This window comes from Penaeus japonicus, unplaced genomic scaffold (genome assembly GCF_977035675.1).
Source record: "Penaeus japonicus unplaced genomic scaffold, GWHDUDI00000001_assembly GWHDUDI00000023, whole genome shotgun sequence".
Lineage (NCBI taxonomy): Eukaryota > Metazoa > Arthropoda > Malacostraca > Decapoda > Penaeidae > Penaeus > Penaeus japonicus.
Genome location: NW_028234425.1, coordinates 22,650,205 through 22,670,204, shown reverse-complemented (window position 1 = coordinate 22,670,204; position 20,000 = coordinate 22,650,205). Strand labels below are relative to the sequence as shown.

At 34.8% G+C, this 20,000-nt stretch overlaps 2 protein-coding genes across 5 annotated transcripts in view; one reads left to right on the top strand and one right to left on the bottom strand.

Moving 5' to 3' along the window:
• The first annotated feature begins 576 nt into the window (after positions 1–576).
• LOC122258802 (centromere protein X) overlaps positions 577–20,000 on the top strand; it is a 19,598-nt gene continuing 174 nt past the window's right edge. Inside the window, exons 1-6 of one of the 4 annotated variants that reach the window (XR_015192148.1) lie at positions 594–835; positions 9,055–9,138; positions 10,023–10,133; positions 10,307–10,357; positions 17,295–17,381; positions 19,497–20,000. The exon at positions 19,497–20,000 is cut by the window's right edge and continues 174 nt beyond it. Coding sequence is in view for 3 of the 4 variants with exons in the window: in XM_043025015.2 (XP_042880949.1) it covers positions 821–835; positions 9,055–9,138; positions 10,023–10,133; positions 10,307–10,321 (225 nt within the window). In the remaining variant the exon portion in view is untranslated. Of the gene's footprint in view, positions 836–1,244; positions 1,890–9,054; positions 9,139–10,022; positions 10,134–10,306; positions 10,573–17,294; positions 17,382–19,496 lie in introns of those variants that run through there. The other 3 variants (XM_043025016.2, XM_043025015.2, XM_086550229.1) reach the window with 3 other exon arrangements.
• Positions 10,780–20,000, bottom strand: part of LOC122258801 (isobutyryl-CoA dehydrogenase, mitochondrial) — a 23,434-nt gene continuing 14,213 nt past the window's right edge. The window contains exons 4-9 of the mRNA XM_086550227.1: positions 19,699–19,885; positions 19,468–19,576; positions 16,597–16,761; positions 16,357–16,454; positions 15,794–15,946; positions 10,780–15,420 (exon numbers count right to left, since the gene is read on the bottom strand). Of these exons, the coding sequence (XP_086406353.1) occupies positions 15,265–15,420; positions 15,794–15,946; positions 16,357–16,454; positions 16,597–16,761; positions 19,468–19,576; positions 19,699–19,885 (868 nt within the window). The 3' untranslated portion in view covers positions 10,780–15,264. The remainder of the gene's footprint in view (positions 15,421–15,793; positions 15,947–16,356; positions 16,455–16,596; positions 16,762–19,467; positions 19,577–19,698; positions 19,886–20,000) is intronic.

Below are 20,000 nucleotides of genomic sequence, written 5' to 3'. Positions count from 1 at the left end.
TGTATATATATATATACATATATATGCATATACATATACATATATGTCTATGTATATGTATAAATATATGTATATATATATATATATATATATATATATATATATATATATATATGTATATATATATGTATGTATATATATATGTATATATATATATATATATATATATATATATATATATATATATATATACAAAGGCAAACATGTGGCAATCTAGCTAAACAAATACATAAATCTTGTTAACCGAGTATCCTCCAGCTTTAATATGCCATTTCCTAGTTATTTTTATTAGGCCAGTATTGCTATCATCACTATTGGCATTATCAGTGATATGATCATTGATGTAACTATTGTTATTGTCCTCCTTCGTAATTTTTACCATTGTTATCCCTATCATTAAAATTTGCATTATTGTTGTTATTATCAATATCAACATTATATGTAAAGAGACAATATAAGATAGCCATTCATCCTTTCTTTACATGTTTCTAAAATATTTTTCTTAATGAAGAGTGGTTATTTTCAAATTGTTTCGTCTTCCTAATAGCAAACATGAAATAGTGATCCCGTAGAAACAGACAATAACAGTGCGTATGATTGGCCATTACGGATTTGGAAATCACCACTTTGATAGTTCTTTATATCAGGGAATATAGACTACATATAGTCTAAAACCCTCAAAAAGAAGAAAGAATTAGAAGATAGTTTTACATGCATACGAATAATTTTGGGACGAAATATAAAACCTTTAGCGAGCTTGAAATTCTGATATTGGTGGCATTTCTTATTAAGGGCCAACAGAATAAATAAAAATATTAAAATGCAGTTTTCAGAGGTGAGGACAAACTATGTAGTATTCACTGAAGCATTCATATTCTTCCTTTTTCTTCTTTTGAGGGTTTTAGACCCTATGTAGTCTATATTCCCTGATTCTATTATTATTATTCTTTACGTTTTTCGATTTTTTTTCTTTTATATGATGTCTGTGATTTTTGTTCTCCTTAGGAAGATTTTTGTATTTCTGAGAATGTAGTACTCATTTTTAGAGGGTTGATCTGCACCTGTAATTCATAGATTTGCTGTTAGGTTATTGATTTCTAATTTTTTGAGGGCTTCTTTTAATTTTCTATGCAAGTGGAAACTTGGGCAGTGTAGGAGTGAATGTCCTATGCTTTCTGCATGGGAGTTGCACCATCTGCAGTTTAGATCATCGACTATATTGATCTTGTGTAGGTGTTGATTTAATCTTGTGTGGTTAGTCTTCATTCTAGTTCAACTTACATCTGACTTCCTGTCCTTTGATCTTGTCCATGGTTCTGATTTGCTGTCTTTTAGGTAGTTCTTTTTTGTTTCTAGGACTGACTGAAGGTTAAGTTCCCAGTTTCCTTTTATTTTCTGTCTTATTTCTTTTATTATTTTTTTTGTGGCTTGTGGTATGGTCATGGGATTTTTTGCTTTTTTGGCAGCTGGGTCTGCTATCTCGTTACCTTTTATATTTTTACGTGAAGGTATCCATTGAAGTATTATGTTTTGATTTCTCTGTGTTGATTGTAGGATTAAATTTTGTATCCTATATATTGTGTTTTCGTAGTGTTTCAGTTTACATTTTTTTAAGCTGCAATGCAGCTTTTGAGTCAGTTAAGATTACTGATTTTGATAAATTATTGTTTTGTATGTATTGTATATTTTTTTCTAATGCATAAAGTTCTGCTTGTGTTATTTCTATCACACAAGTTTTTAGGACCCTGTGAAGAAGTGATTTATAGTCTTTGGTTGGATTGTGGTTTTCCATGTTTTTTTATGGTCATTTGTTTAATTGGAGTATTTATTGGCTTTTCCAATATTTTCATCATATGTTGACACTATAATTTTTATTCTTTGTTTCAATGGTAAGTAATTTGTTACTGTTTTGTAGTCATATTATTGGAGTAGATTTGAAACATCCTGTTGCGATTCTTAACCCTTTCCCGACGGGGCACTCGCTACGCGAAGACCCCTATGCCAGGCGATTGCAATATTGCATTGAAATCGTCACACTGGCATGACGCCCCGGCATCGGGAGTTTGGCTGTGTCACACGAGTGTGACGCACCGTCGTCATAGGGTTAAAGCTTCATTTTGAATTGTTTCTAGTTTTTTCAATTCTGTGTTGTTTGTTGGTACATGTATTGTTATTCCATAATCTATATTGGGTTTTACTTTTTCATTACATTGGTTTTGTAATTATTTAAATTTTTAATTTTTCTTTATGTTTTTTGTAATTCAATTTAGGAGCATTGAAATTTAACCCCAGTATTTCATGGCTTGTGGTGGAGGTTAGTTCTTTATTATCTATTTCTATTCTTGGTATGCTTCTTATTCTATTGTATGTGAAACACATTATTATACTTTTTGTTATATTGATTTTTAAATCCCATATCTCTGTGCATTTTTTTATTTTTTTTTATACCATTTTCTAAATTGTGTATTGCATGTCTATAATCTTGCTTGATAGAAATTATTGAGAGGTCATCTGCGTAGATGATTTTGTGAATTTTGAATGGAAGTGGTAAGTCTGACATTAATATGTTAAAAAGGATAGGGCTAATGGGAGATCCTTGAGGTACCCCGCATATAATGTTACCTGATGAGGTTTTGCTATTGCCAATTGTTATTTTGTATGATTTGTTTTGCAAGAAGTTGTGTATCCATTTGAGTGATGAACCTGTTATTCCAATATTATTTGCTTTTATTAGTATTGCATCATGGTTAGCCAAATCGAAGGCTTTCTCAAGGTCTAGACAAGCTACTAATGCATATTTCTTTTCTTTTTTGCCATCATTTATATGTAATTCTATTATTTGTAGTGCTTCTACTGTTGTTTTGTTAGGTCTAAATCCGGTTTGGTCTTTGTCAGATTTATCATGACTTTCAATCCACCATGTTAACCTTTTTGTAATGATGTTTTCAAAGATTTTGCTCATGCATGATAATTTGCTGATAAATCTGTATGATTTTAATTCTTTTGGATCTTTCCCCAGTTTAGGTATGGGATTTATCAGAGCGGATTTAAACTCCTTATGGAATTGTCCTGAGCACCAGTAATTGTTTAGTTTCTTTAGAATTTGCTTTAATATATTATAAGGTCATTTTTGTAAAATTCATATGGGATTTCATCAGGGCCATATGCTTTCCGTTTTTTGTCTATTTGATTGTTTTTGTTAACTCGTCCATGGTTATTGGTCTGTTTAATTCTGTTGATTCTGAGTTATTCAACATTTCTTTTCTGGACATTAGCTGTTTAGGATTTTTATTTGTGATTTTTTCAAATTCACTTTTGAATAAATTTAACTTTGTATTAACCCAATGATGACGGTGTGTCACACCCGTGTGACACAGCAAAGTGCCTGATGACGGGGCGATACACCTGTGTGACGTCCCTGAGGCGATATTGCATAGGCCCGGCATAGAGGGTTGCCACTTTTCGCCTGGCCTGTCGGGATTAGGTTAATGTCTGAAATTGGCAAATCATGGCAAATTATTGGGTATTCTTTTGTTATTGTTTTACCCATTATTTTCTTTATAAAGTTAGATATTTTTTTGGTTGTGGTTTTGAAGTCTAATGTTGCACAATATTTTTCCCATTAATTATTTTTCTAGCTTCTGCTGCTAGTCTTTTATATTCTGTTTGATTTTTTTAGTTAGGTCTTTTTCTTCACAAATAGACTTTGTTCTTTTTTTATTATTTCATTACAAGTCTTGTTCCACCAAGTTTTGTTTGGGTTTTGTTTTGTGTTTGTTATGTTTCCAAATTCAAAGAATTATTCCCCTGTCTTCTTAATTATTCCAATATTTCTTTTAATGAGTTTTGTTAAGTTTTGATCTTCAACTACTTTTTCCCAGCCTGTTTCATTGAAAAACCATTTCCTTTGTTGTACTTATACAGTTTCTGATGGTATTATCTTTTATGATGATAGGTAAGTGATCACTTCCTAAATTGGGTCCTGTTTCTATTAACCCGTTATCGACAGGTGACATGTTTTTTTGTCATACATGATGCAGGAGCTCTTGCCTGACAATGGGCGTCATGACGTTTGGGAATTTTGGATAACTATTTTATTTTATTGTGCTATGAGTAATGAGTGAGTGATGTTGACAGTTGCAGTCATAATTATTATAACTGCTGTAATATTAAGCAAAATGGGTTTCAACTCACATCCAAAACCTAGATGGCACCACCTTCTAGCACCAGCAGGAGAGAGAGCCTTGAATAGCACCCATCTACTGTCTCTAGCAAGCACTATTTCTATAGAGCGATGGCACATAGCAAGTTGCCGACCTCTTGCTCTAAAGTACCGCAGATGAAAGACGTACAGGCAGAACAAGAGGAGGAAGGTGACTCACACCATGCCCAATACCTACAATGTGCCCCTGTGCCAGTAGAGATGCCTTTTCTTGTGGCACTCACTGTCAAAAGCACAAGTTTCCTTCCTCTTCCCTACCTCTTTATGTTATCTTCATTTTGGATTGTTATAAGTTTAATGTTTGTTCGTGACAGCATACAAATACGAAAAAATAAAGTTATTTTTTGCCCTCCCCTGACACAGCAATACTTCTATCACGTTGAGTATAAAGAAAAAAATGAGTTGATATGGACCCTGAACTACAATTTTACTCAACTGAAGCTCCATCTAAAAATGGTAAAACCACAAAAATACAAAACACAAAAATGGCTCTAGCTCTATAATGAGTGACTAAAAGGGAGTGAGAAAAATCAAGGTATGTTGCTGAAGCTGCCTCGCTCAGAAATAAAACCCACCTTGGAGCCTGGGTAAGCAAATCTATCCCCTATCGAAAACGGGTGAAGAGGTGGCTTAGCTGAGGTGATCCTATTGCAAGATCTAATGTTGATTTTTTGTTAGATCTAGGATCTATTCTAGTTGTTTGTCCAGGTGGGGTTAAAGTAATTAATTTTTTTTAAAATAAATTCTGCTAGATTTTTGCCTGTTTGGTTCATAAGTTTTGGATTTAATTTGGGGTCCCAGAGAGGGTGATGAGCATTAAAGTCTCCTATCAATATTTTTGGATTGTCTGATTATTCTTCACAAAATTCGAAGACATTTTGTCCTGTGTTATTACATGGGTTATTGATCAGTAATACAATCAGCCATTTATTTCTGTGACTGATTTTTATGCCTAGGGTTTCTATCTTGTCATTGAAATTATGTCTTAGGTTTAGAGTATTGCATTGTATGTTGTTTTTAACACAAAAAGCTGACCCCCCACCCACCTGACTTTGTCTATCTTTTCTTATTAGTTCAAAGTTTTGTATATTAAGACTATCTTTATCTTTGAGCTATGGTTCACTAATAGCAATTAAGTTAGGATCCTCTCTAAAAATCAGGTAATTCAGCTCCATCTCTTTATTTAACCCATTAGCAGCGGATGGCATGATTTGCTGCCAAGGCAGAGTCAGACATAGACGCGGATGGCACCATGCCAGACAATGCAAACCCGCCATCCTACTGCATAGACCTTTTTTCAATACCGCGACCAATGGGTTAAGATTGACCTTGCATTCCAAAAAATTATCTTATTCATTGATTGCACATATTTTGTTTATTACAGGCATTATTTTGGTTATGGCTTCTGAGATTATTGTTAGAATTGGTTTACCTTGTTTAAAATTGCTTGCAATAGCTGATATTATTTTGATTACATTTTTTACAATTCCTAGCCATGAGACATTTGGTTCTGTATTTTCCTTGGAGGCTTTAGACTTCTTATCTTTCATTAGTGGTGTGGGGAGAGACCATGATATAGGGGATTTGTTTATGTTGATTGGTGTTGTGGGTGTCTGGTTTAGTGTGTTTCTCTGTCATTTTGGAGATTTTCTGAGATTTTCTGTGCTAATTTGGTGTTGACTTTGTTTTTTTTTTGTCTAATTGCATTTTTTTGTCCTGGTGTTATGTGAATGTTTGTGTCATGGTTGGGATTTCTGATGTAATTTGTTGTGAGTTTATGGTTGTTGGTTGTGTGTTGGTGTTTTGTGTGGGGTTTCTCTTTTTTTCTTTTTTTGTTTAGTGTAAGTACCAGTTCATGTTCGGAGATGGGTTTAATTTGTTGTAATTGTAAATTTACATCTATGTTGTTTGGGGTTATGTTGTCTCTGTTTATTTCTAATGCTTTTTGATGTGCTTTGCAAGTTATGTCTTTTGGTGAGTGTCCCTCTTCACTGAAAAAACAAAAAAGGTTGTTTGAGCACTCTCTAAAATTATGGATAAATTGGCTGCAATTGCTGCATCGTTTCCTATTCTTACATGTTAAATGTCCATGACCATATTGCAGACAGTTCAAGCATCTAGGTATTGGGAAAGTGTATTGGAATACATTGTATGAAGTATGTCCAGTTGCTACTCTTTCTGGGAGAGAGCCTTTAACCCGTTGCTGACGTGGGATAGATTTGCTTACACTGTCTCCAGGATGGGTTTTATTTCTAAGCAAGGCAGCTTCTGCAACATATTTTGATTTTTCCCACTCCCTGTTAGTCCCTCATTGTAGAGCTAGAGCCATTTTTATATTTTGTTTTTTTTTGTGTGTTTTAGTGTTTTTAGAAATTTATAATTGTCATATCACAGGCTCCATCAATTCTGCAGTTAAATAAAATTGTAGTTCAGGGTCCATATCAACTCATTTTTTTTCTTTATACTCTATGTGATAAAAGTATTGCTGTTTTAGTGGAGGACCAAAAACAACTTTATTTTTTCGCATTTGCGTGCTGTCACGAACGAACATGAAACTTAAAACCATTCAAAATGAAGATGTAGGGAAGGGGAAGGAAATTTGTGCTTTTGACAGTGAGTGCTACAATAAAAGGCATAGCACTAGCACATTGTATGCATTGGGCATGGTGTGAGTCACCTTCCTCCTCTCGTTCTGCCTGCACATCTTTCATCTGCGGTACTTTAGAGCAAGAGGTCGGGAACTTGTTATGTGCCATCACTCTATAGAGATAGTGCTTGCTAGAGACTGTAGATGGGTGCCATTCAAGGCTCTCTCTCCTGCTGGTGCTAGGAGAAAGTGGTGCCATCTAGGTTTTGTAAGTGAGTTGAAAACCATTTTGCTTAGTATTACGGCAGTTATAATAATTATGACTGCAATTGTCAACATCACTCACTCATTACTTATAGTACAATAAAATAACATAGTGATCCGAAATCCCCGAACGCCATGACGCCCATTGTCAGGCAAGAGGTCCTGCGTCATGTATGATGAAAAAACACGTCATCCATCGTTAACGGGTTAAAAGTGATCCTCATAGATTTTGTAGGGATCATTTTTTGAGGGCTTTCTTTGTCTATGTTTGGTTTGTTTATTCTAATTATTTCAAGGATTTCAGAGTTTGTTCCCCATATTGGTTTTATTTTCTCTTTTATGATTTCTATTGGTATTTCTGTGTCAATTGGGAATATTGTCCCATAGGAACAACCTGTAAATTTGCTGGAAGCTGGTTGTTTACACTGGACTTCCTAGTCACCCAGATGCTCAATTTTATTCAATTGGTCAATTTTTGATATGTCATACACCTCAAATCTTATTGCTTTTCCTTTGCCCTAAGACTCTTATTTGTGAAAAACAGATTTATTGATGGCATCGTTTAATTTGATTGGATTATTAAAGTTTATGGTAGCTGATTCCTCTTTAATATGAATAAGTACTACATTATTTTGTGCTACTTGTCTTGTTTGTAGTTGGATTGAATTTGTTGATTCGTTGTTTTGAGGCTTTTGTCCATCCGGTTTCATCAGGACGTGATCTTTTATGATGTGGGTCGTCTTCACAATCGCTGGCGATCACATTTTTGCGTCCTTTGTTTTGTTGTTCTATGTCCATATAAATATGTGTGCCAGGTATTTTTCCTGGATCTGGGTTTAGATCACTGTCCATTTGCTGCTTTCACACTTAAAGATCGATTGATAATATTTGAGTTCACTAGAGTGTTAAGTAGGTCTTCACTCTGTGACATTCAAAATCGGACTAAAGCATTCATATTATTTTCCAATTAGAATCACATTATGGAATCATTTACTCTCTCTTTATTAACTAGGCTGAAGAACAGGCTGACTATTGGTGCACCAATTCATTTAACTCCTTAGGTATGTCAAAATGAGCATATTTAGATCATTATTTCTCATGAAGTAATCAGTGTTTCATGATCTACTTTATCTATTTTTCTTCTTGACATTTGATGTTCTGTAAATTTACTCTTAATTAAACTGGTATATACCCTCAATTTATTTTCAGAATCACGTTTTCATGTTTTAAAAACAGTATTAAGACAGCATTCCTTGAAGCGAAAGGGTTGTTACACATAATTCTTATTTTGATATGTATTCTTATTTAAATGCAAGTTAAGTATGGTAATTATTAATTGAACTCTAATATTATAATTACAGGGCATCAAAAATGTAAAGAAATATTTGAAGTAATTTTTTTGCAAAAGATCTTTTATCTTCCTTTTCCTTTTTCCTTCATGATAGGAAGAGGTGCAAGGCTTGGAATTTATTCATCTTAGCGGATTTGGACACAACATTTCAAGAAGAGTTATTCAATGTCTTGTTTTGTATATTCTTGGTTTTGCAGCTGTATCTTTTTTCACTTAAATGGTTTTAGGTTATTTGCTACAGAAAAAGTTAAATTTATTGCTTTTTGTCTGTTTATTAACTTGTTTATGTCGGAAGTTTGTGTAAACATGCAGTGTCCCGTTTCGTTTAGTTTTGTTATGTTTTTGTATGCGTAGATAGTTCCACAGGGGCTTAGTCACCAAGGAGTATTATTATTAATGTTATTGTAATAATGATGATAATAATGATGATTATTTTTATAATGATGATAATGATTATTACAATAATAATCATAATAATAGTAGTGATATTGATAATAAGTGATAGAAAATCAAAATTCTTGAAAATTTAGAGAAATGATTGAAAAAATGAAATTATTGCCCTTTCCACACTTACAGAATTCATAGTAGTGACAGTCCATTAAATATTTAACAACATTTTTGCTTCAACAGAGACTGATTGAGGAATTTCTAAAAAGTAATCTTGATGATAAAAAAGTTCGTATTAGTGCAGATGCTATAAAGATGGTTGCAGAGGTATGTTTAACTATAGTATTATTTAACTTAATGTAATCTGTGAGACTCCATTACTTGAGAAAATTCATTGATTGCAGATATTAACATCTTTTGGCTTTTTAAATCAATTGTACAGTAATTCATTAAGTTTCTTGATAATTTCCTATTTTAAGGTTGATGATAGAACAACTTCCATAAAACAATCATTCAAGTATTTTTTTTTTTCTGTGAAGTGATGTATGTATTTATATAAGGAGAGAAAGTATTTTAAGGGGAGTATATGGGTGTTTTTTTATCTGAAGAGCTATCTATACCCTTGATATGATTTTGATATGTTATTTGTATTTGTTTACAAATGATATCATGTTGATTTCATGAAGTTTGGTTCATAATTTTTTGTAGGTGATTTATTTTGAAAAAAAAAGAAAAAGAAATTTCATGAGACTTTTAATTTTCAATCAGTTGCTTGGAAATAAAATCCATAGATATGTCACATATGTCTGAAAAAGGGCCAGCGGAGATTGCTTTTTCTTGCTTTTTTTGAGAAAAGATAAAATAAAAATTTTATCCCTTTACTTTTCAGCTTTTAATAATTCCATTATTCTAAAAAGTGATATGTAAAAGTGTAGATATATTAGTGTTTTAAACCTCAATAAGACTTCTGTCAAACATTTTTTTCTGTGTCCACCCAGTGATGACATCATGCTGTGGAGGCCTTTAAATCGCACATACAGTTAAATTTCACTGAAAAGTTTTTACAGTATTGTCAATGCAATGAGCAAAGAAAGGATTTTTGTCATTTCTCAAAAATATTTGCCAGAAATCACACCCATATGCTCCCCTTTAGAAAAAAAGAAAAAAAATCTTCAATAATCAAGAAATGTATGAAAACATTTTTATTATAGATAGCAAGATTAATAGTGATAGAAGGAGCAACAAGAGCAGCTCATCAAGCAAAGACAGAGGGTGCTGACACTGTTTCACTTCAGCACATGGAGAAAATACTTGCTCAGCTGGTAAGTTGCAGTATTGGGTAGTCATGCTAAAATTTAAATTAGTATTATCCTGACATAGATATTTAAGAAAGTTTTCCTATGACATTTAACTCTGTCTGATTTTCTTTAGTTATGGAAACCTATCAATACATGTAAAAGTATTATATTCATTCATCCTTATTACATTTTTTCAGCTCCTGGATCTGTAATGAGGAAGAAAAGCAGTATAAAAAAAAGGAATACTGGTTAGTATTCTTAAAATCATGTGATATTATGCCGCAGACAGGATTGTTCACTAGCTTTGTCCCTTCTGATAATGCAAAGAAGCATTCAACAAATTGGATATTGGACAAAAACTACACTTTTGGTTATGAAATTATGGCTAATGGAAAGAATTAAGACCCTCTGTATTTAAAAGTTTGCTATTATTTGCAAGGTAGTAAATTATTTTCTTTTATAATTGTGTCTCATTCTCATAATCGCCTGTAACTATTACGTCCAGAAAGTTTTTTTTTCAGGCCTTTTACTCTTTTTCTTTTTAATATAATAATTATAATACTATTGCTATTATTGATACCTTACTTCAGAATGACTCTTACTTTAGTACAAAAAGAATGAGACATCCCTTTCAACACACACATTTGAAGGTATAAAAGGAAAGATGGTAGCTAAAAAATATATTTATTTTCTAAATATAAACAGACATTTACAACAAACACTGCTTTATACAAAACTACAAGCATGAAAGTCAAAATATATTCTACCTAAAAAAATCAAAACATGAGCATTACAGTATTTTTGTTTTAAACCTTTATTCAATGATTGTATCCAAACTGTTAACACAGGATGAAGTGATATCATGTCATGGCCCAGCAGGTCTTCCCACTGGAAACGCAATATCATGTCATTGCTTTTTGTATGGCCGGCACACCGGGTGATCCGGTACATAGTGAATGGCCACCACCTCAGCATTTGAATAGCCTGAGGCATTGGGCCTGCACGTTTTGAAATACCCTGGCGTTGTGCCCAAGAGGATCCAAAGCCACCCCGTTGCTAATGGGTTAAAATAAAACTTTACATGATTTAAATATGGTTACAAAACAGACACTACAATTTGAGTGACTTATCAATATCTTAAAAAGTCTATGAATACAACCAAAGTTATGCATAATTTAAATTTCTGAACTTAATTCATAAAGTCAGATTTGGATACATAAATATTAAAATTTAATCTAAGGGCTTATTTACAAAATAAATATTCAGCTGAGTGATCAAGTTAAAAACTATGAAAAATAAATCTATGAGAAAATCTGGGAAATTCTGAATTGAAAAATCATTAACAACTTACCATATGACTTAAGAATATGTTAGTACTGTAAGTACCTTTTTTCTAAATATTTTAAATGTTTAATAAAAAATAAAAAATAAAAATTGTACAACCTTTTTGGATAACTGGTATATATGGTAACACTATAAAAACTCTGACACAGATGGATGAACTGTCATATCATCTAAGTTTTGAAATTTTCTAATCCATAACCATATTATGACTGTACACTACTTAGCAGTGGTTCCCATTGCAGGGGTTGGGTGTGGGATAACATCCAATATTGCCTGAGGGATGTGAGAAAACTGAGTGATATGACTGATTGCCACTGCCTCAGCTTACAAAATATAAATGGCAGAATAAAAATAATTATTTTTGAAAGACATCTTTAGTGCTGGAACCAATTAAAAGTTTATACTTAGCTCAAGGACCCCTTATATTGATTTTGCTTGGGGTCCAGGAACCAATGGGTGGGAACCACTGCATTAGCTTTCCCCATTATTACTAAACAATTGTTCGTTTCCATGAGTAAAAAAAAAAAGGATTCCATACGTTTAAACCTTAATAGTTAACCCCTTCACGACGGGACCATTTAGGCTTAAAAAGACCGAAATTCCGGGACTCTTGAATGCATAAGCCTAACACGTTGGGATTCTCGGCCGCGATGGCCGCGAGCCAGCGTTGTGCGCTGGCTCCTCCCATGCGCTGGGCTGGACAAAATAACGTGTTCCCGGCGTGTGGCCCAAAAACCACTAGACGTGATAACTAGTCACCCGTCGTTAATGGGTTAATGAGAACTCACTCACTCACTCACACTCACTCACTCACTCTCTCTCTCTTACCAAAGAAATACTTATGTGCAGCCTGCATTAACCCACTCTGGACGGGTGGTACAGTACTGTACCGCTCATTCAAAAGCCCAGTGGCCGGGCGGCACAGTATTGTGCCAGCCATTCAATTGATTTAGGCCTAATAATTCGAACGCCCCGGCATTGTGACATTCAAGGCTAGAATTCCCCCGTCGTGGATGGGTTAATATCAAAATAAGTTTGAACAGTACTAGTTAGTGGAGAGCCTTTTTTGTAGTAACCAGATCAAGAAAATTAAATTTCAAATCATCATGCCCTATATTTGTTGCACAGGGTAAATATCCCATTTGAACTGAGTATTATAAAAGGTCAACACCTCTATGTAGGAAATCAAACATGATACATTTTTTCTAGAAAGACCGAAACGCATAAATACCCATATCCAAAAAAATATAGACCAACTAACTAAGATTAACAACCCTAATATCAATCATATATATAATATTAAAAAAGGACCGGGCAGCAGAATTTTGAGGACAAATTTGAAAAAAAACATGAAACTTTAATAGCTCTTAATTACCAGTCTGCCCAAAGAATAAATACAAAAAATGCATCCAGTCCACTTTTTACTCTTAATTAAATATTTTTCCTATCAAACACTTTATAAATCCGGTTTCTTATGAGCTAAAAAAAATAATCCAAGCCAAAGGATTCAAACAATTATTTATCACTCATTTATAAAAAACAATTTAGTCTTTGCCCATTTATCAAAGCTACATATGGTGGTATTTGTTTTACATTTTCATGCATGAACTGGAGTCTTGAAATATGTAATATACTATCCATTATGATCTTACTTCATTATTACATAAATTTTGCTGTAAGCCACCTTTAAAATACTTTCAACGGCTGAATGAGACAACATAAAATAGAAATCAGGAAATATTTGGCATTTTCGCCACTTGGCGGTGGTTCGGGAATGCGTGTTGGTGGCTTTATTAGATAGATTGGTACAAATGTGCGGGTGGAGCTCCTTGGCAATATAATTGGAAATATAGTAGCAAACAATTGCATTGTTTTTGGCAATTATTGCAGATTATTTCCAGTGTGAGCTAAGACCTCTTTGCTACTAGCTGCCAGACGAGAAGGGATCACGTATCTCATTGTCCCACAGTTCAACATGTGCTCACTCAAAGTCACCAACAAGCGCAAAAAAAGAAAGGGATTCTTTACAATTGGAAACAGAGAAGTAGCAGACACAACATATATATTGATAAAGAAAGAACGATTGCAGCAACTGGCTGCAAACATGTTGTGCAGTTACTATTACACTGAAACCATCAAATTAATACAGATGTCAAAGTGTATTACAAGAATTGTGCATTTGTTGCAATGAAAACTAGGGGTGACAGAGACACTGAAAAGCATGGTATATATAGACTAACAATGATGTTAGTATATGCTATGATGTTACTTAGATGGTGGTTCTGAGGTGTGGAGAAGGTTGCGGCATATTTGAGCCTAGCAAATTTAGCGATAAAACATATGCGAGGTATAAGTAATATGTGACAGAAAAATTAATTTGAACATACTAAAAAGATGTTAGAAAATAATAGAAAGAAAATTGTTGACTATAATAGCAGTGAATTGAAATGGCATTTGGCATCTTTTTATCACTGTTTATCGACCGATGCAAAACAGACACATCAAATGTGACCAGCCACCAGGGACTCCTGGTATTTTTATAAGAAAGCTATAGCAAATAATGAAGAACCAAAAAGCCACAAAACTGCTTGCGTGGGAAAACACAAAATCCCAATGAGTCCCTCCACTCACGCATATGGCGAATTTGCCCCAAGCATAAAAATGCTAATGAACCCATGTTAGACTTTGCTGTTGCACAGGCAACTGCTACTTATTTACAACTGTGGATATGAAGCAAGTTGCCTAGATACTGTTCTTGAAGTTGAAGAAGTACATGAAAAACAAAATGAGAGGATGGATATTCAACCAAGAATAAAAACTACAAAAAGATCTGGAATATGCAGCAGAAGGGTTTTGACACGTCCTACCCAATGTTCATCCAACTTCAAGGCGCCATATCTTGGCACCTAAAGTTTAGACCAACCGCTATTCATTTATTTAGATCTATTTTTTTTATTTATTATGCAATTTTCTTCATCTTTGTCTTGTTTTCTTTGTCTTGAGTTGCTCTATAAAAAGAACCTAGTTAATTTTCTTTTTTATTTTGATTTTTTTATTGATTTTATGGCCAAAATGAAACCGAAAAAAAAATCAAATTTTGTTGACTGGCTTAAAATGGGTTACAAATACATAATTTAAAAATGTGAATAGGTATAAATGTAGGCAATGTCATGGATTTAAAATAAACCCATCTATCAAAATGTTCAAATTTATTTGATTATATTGTTGACCTATGATTTCCCGATTATTTTTTTTTTTTCACAGATACCAAGCTGAAAATTGGAGACACCCATATTAATATTAAGGTCTGCTTTTAATTCGTTTTCATGTAATTATGACTGTTTTTTCCTTACCCCACCCCAAATCCTAATGCCTGGTCCCTTATTATAAGTTATTTCTTATACAACAAAAATAATTGTTATTTACATGCAAAGTCTAGAATTTCATACATATCAAGTTTATATGATTTCGTAGAATCAATTAATTTCATATTTATTTCATTGCTATTCATTGTTACCACAATACCATGAACACAAACAATGCTTACCATACATATTCACTTAAGGATAAAATGTCAAGTTATAAATACCATTTTAAATTTCCCTCAGTTAAATAAAAGTACTGATAGCTTTGATTGAAATATTGATTTAATAATAAGGAAATTCTATGAATCCTGACAAGTAAATGTAGTACTACCAGATCCATAGTAAATAATTTAGAAAATAAAGATGAGGCTTAACTTTTGTGGTTACATACTAGTACCAGAGGTAATACATCTATTTTTGTATGGCAGACAATATCTGATTTGCCTTCACTCTGAAAGAACTTTCCTGGCAATGAGAAGTCTCATAACTTCATTAGTTCCCTCAAGGATCATGTGCACTCGGGTATCACGCAGGTACTGTTGGACGCTGTAATCCTTAAGATATCCATAACCACCATGAAGTTGCAAAGCTTCATTAATAATCTGTAAATGTATTGAGATGACTGAGTTATACTTTTCATATACATTTAAATTTCATTATTATGTCATTATTTTCATTTTATGTACCTAAATAATATCAGCAGAAGTTAGCTACAATATTCCATTTTTATGTTACACCTAATCCTCTTACTAAAACCCTTTTTTATTTGTATGCATGTCTTAACTTTTTGCTCAAGTTGAAAATCTGAATTTATTATGGCTAGATAGCAAGGAGAGCTGAGGAAGTGTAGTATTTAAGGGTATATAAAGTCTGTTATAATATATATATATATAAAAACCATATTATTAATGTTTATTCCATTACCTGTTATTAACAGACTTTAGGTGAATAATCGACACTTGTTACATCACTTACATTAAAACATCTTTCTGTTGCATAATACTTTGCCATTGAGCAAAGTGGAACTGTGTCAAGGTCATCATTATCCAAAGCCCTGGCAGCATTGCGCACCAGGAGCCGTGATGCTACCAGCTCCGTAGCCATCTCAGCAAGTCGAAATTGGCTATTCTAAAACAAAGAAAGTTGTGATGTGAAATTTGGCTAAGGTATTCAAGTAATTTCAGTTTCATAGGCATCTTTAACTCTTCAACCATATAATACATATGCCAACTGGAAGTTTTCATAATAATCATAAATATACATACTACACACATTTAAACTTTTCTCTTGATTTTTGTCATTTAACCCATTAACTACGGGGCAGTTTTGGCTCTACCTGGACATTGCACAGGGGTATGGGCCATTTCTCCGCTGAGGCAGTGGCTACTGCTACTTGCCTCATCACCCAGGGTGGCCATACAAAAAGCCATGATGAGGTATCACATCCCCAGCAGGAAAACAAGCCAGGCCATCCGTCGTTAAGAGGTTAAGGGATTAATTTCTCTACAATGGAATACTAAGCTAATCTTCACTGTTACCTGGAAACTTGCTAGAGGCTTTCCAAACTGCTTCCGCACTTTCACATGATCAACTGCTGCTTGTAAACTAGCCTGTGCTGCACCCAATGAACAGGATGCTAAAGAAAAAAGAAAAATCAATTTAACATCTGCAATGTTTTGGAAATAAATGCATCTACCTTGAAATGTATCACAATTCAATCATCAGAAACTTAATTTGTATCCTTAACAAATACAAAAAAATATTTATCATAAATTTACCTATATTGATGCGACCTCCATTTAGTCCCTTCATTGCAATATTGAAACCTTGACCTTCTTTTCCAATAATGTTTGTGGCTGGGACTCTACAGTCTTCAAAAATCACCATCCTTGTCGGCTGTGAATTCCATCCAACCTTTTTCTCCTTTTTGCCAAAATTCAAACCTGTATGATATCAATTTGTTAACAAAAAGGAAAGTCATGTCTAATGTTTTACTGTATATAGATCAAAACCAAGACATAATAACAATCTTCAATTTCAAAGAACTAACAATACTCTAAAAATTAAGATACACAGATACAAGTTTTGCTCATGGGCTAGACTGGAGCAAATGAAAATGAGTGTGCTCTTGGTTGATGCATCAAACCCTCCCCTCATCTCCTATGACCCAGCTCATACCTTACATTTTAACTCCTTTTCAACCAGACCTTAACATGTGCTTACCTATAATATAAGAAAACATGCTAATATAAATAACTCACTAGCCCAGTACTTTTTTGCTTCAGTCATAACCTGCTTGCATCACTATCAGCTTTGATTTAAGCACATGGATGAAGTCACTGAAAATAAGTCTCTGAGTCTCTCAATTATTCCTCTGAAATAAAAGGTGATTTAAGATATGTAAAGATGGAAATAGAAGTAAAAATATATATATATTTTTTTAAATCAATAAATGAAGTTCTTTCTCCAATTTTAGTCAAATGAATCTTAACTCCGCACCCATCACAAATCAGTCGCCCTTACACCATGAGCATAAGCATTTTCTTTCACTCCAGACTGGCCTGTGAGTAAACATTGTTCTGTGTTGACCGTGTTAAACATTAAATTAACCCTTCAGGGACGGGCATATTTCATAGGTGGGAATAATTCCATACAGCAATTTTCCTATTGTTAAAATTACAATCTATTCATGCTTTCATCTGTGCAACTATGTGTAACTAAATGCTAATTAGTATCTCAGTGATATTATTTAAAAAATACTCATATATCATACCTTAACCCATTGCTGACAGGTGGCAACATGTATATGCCATACAAGATTTTGGCCTGAGGAAGGGTGGCATAACTTTTGTGATGCTATTAGTTGTCATGATATATTTGACATTTGAGGAGATTGGGTCGCTGTGTTTCTCTATTACAGTATGAGTGATAACTCTTTTTAGTGACTTATTATGCCAACTGCAATTTTTATCCCTATAATTACCATAATATTCATCAGTAATAGGTATAAAATCTGATATAGATGGGATCACTCCTGCTGCAGGAAAGAAAGCCTTGAAGGGCACCCTTCCACCCTGACTATGTCTCAGCCCCGCCGTGGGCACGATCCTTGATAGAGTTCTCTGTCATGAGTCTATCAAGAAGAAAAACGCAGTACTCACCGCCTCTATTGAAGGCTGAGGCGGAGAGGAACATTACAGCAATCACGCCGCTGAACAGTAAAACCTACTTCACGGATGGTTCTGTAGACCCCACCACCCGCACTGCAGGCGCCGGTTTTGCAGCAAGGGGCATAGAGAAAGCTATCAGACAATGCCTCCTCGCTCCAGGAAGAGGCAGTAGCTATTATGGGAGCCCTAGCCCATGCAGCCCAGACGGACGGGCATGTTGTTATACACACAGACTCTAGGGCCGCCATTGACAGCCTGCAACAAAGCACGCCCCTTGATAACGTTTACCTGGTAACCTCGATTCTCACCATTGCTCAGAGAATCCTGGTTCAGCATCATCATCAACTGGATCCCAAGCCATGTTGGCATTGAAGGGAATGACGTAGCTGACAGGTTAGCGGAGGAAGGCAGGAAGAAACCCTTGAGTGATCTTGTGGTGCATCCTAGCCGGAACTGCTAAGGCGTAAAACGATGGTTGCAGGGCAGGTCGGTGCCCTGCTCCGACACAGAGAGGAAGCGAGCACCTCCCCCTCGGCCAGCTGGTACTAAAACGCCAAACGCGATGAGAAGCTGATACTCTCTCCCAGAATATCAAGGTGTGCTGAAGTCAGTCTGCACAGACTGAGAATAGGCTACCCTTGTGCGTGGCAAATCATCCCCACTATTGGGCAAGATGAGCGACGCTGTGAGTATTGTGGCGCGCCGGACGCCAAATTAGAGCACTACCTGATGGAATGCGAGCACACTCGCTTCCTCAGGCAGGGCCCAGAGACGACAGCCGCTGTCATTAGCCCCCTGGCAACTGGAGCGCCTACAGGCAATCCGACCGCCACGGTAAAAGTTCAGTTATGATGATCAGATGAGTCAGCACTTATAGCCAATAGAGACCGGGCGAAGCGACGTCTTCGCAAAATCTCTCTGAACTGAGCTGAATTGAATCAGCGATGATGATCAGATAAGATTAGATAAGATGAGTCAGCACTCATAGCCCAGGCGAAGCGACGTCTTCGCATATCTGTCTGAACTGAACTGAACTCCCTTTCTACCAAGCACTATCTTCAGAGAGCGATGACACAACCACCAATGAAGGATGTGCAGGTAGAATGGGTAGAGGAAGTTGATCGAGACCATACTTCTATAACACTGAGTATAAAAAATGTAATGAGCTGATGTGGACCCTATGCTACAATTATAGTCTACTACAACATTGATAAACACTATCAGATTGAATATATAAGTCGTACAAGATAGTAATATACAAAGAAAGGACAAACAATAATAGCTCTAGTATTATAGTGAGTGAATGAAATAGAGTGCGAAATGTCATGATACATCGGGTGAAGTTCACTTGCTCTAAAATAAAACCCATCCTCGGTGTTACTAGTGCCTATCATTTAGACCAGTCAAGCAAACCTATCCCCGTCCGCAATAGATTAAGGTAGATGTTCACTAGTATGCCTCATTCAAGCTTATAATTACCAGGTGTTCCTTTTTCCACCAACACACAGGAGATGCCTTTGGGTCCAGTACTTCCTGTTCGACACATCACAAGATATACATCAGTGTCGCCACCTCCACTTATGAATGCCTGTTAAAGAAACATGAAAAATGTCAGCAATGTATCATAAAAAACAAGTCAGCATTCTTTACAGTGATATGTCACTGAGCTGAATGATGTGTCTAAATTATCTATAAAAATATTATTTTCACCTTTGATCCATTGAGAATGAGATCTTCCCCATCCCTCTTGGCACTTGTTGAAAGAGACACAGCATCTGACCCTGATCCAGGTTCAGTCAAACAGTATGATGCAAATTTCTCCATTCCTGCTAGCAAAGGTATCCATTTCTCTCGCTGAGACTCATTTCCAAAGGTGTCAATCATCCAAGCACACATGCTGTAATATTTAAAAGTTTAATAGCAAGCATTACAACTCACAGATATCATTTGCATACCAAGACTCTAAAAGAGTGTAGCCTTTATCAATTTTGTAAATATTTATGAGATGTGTT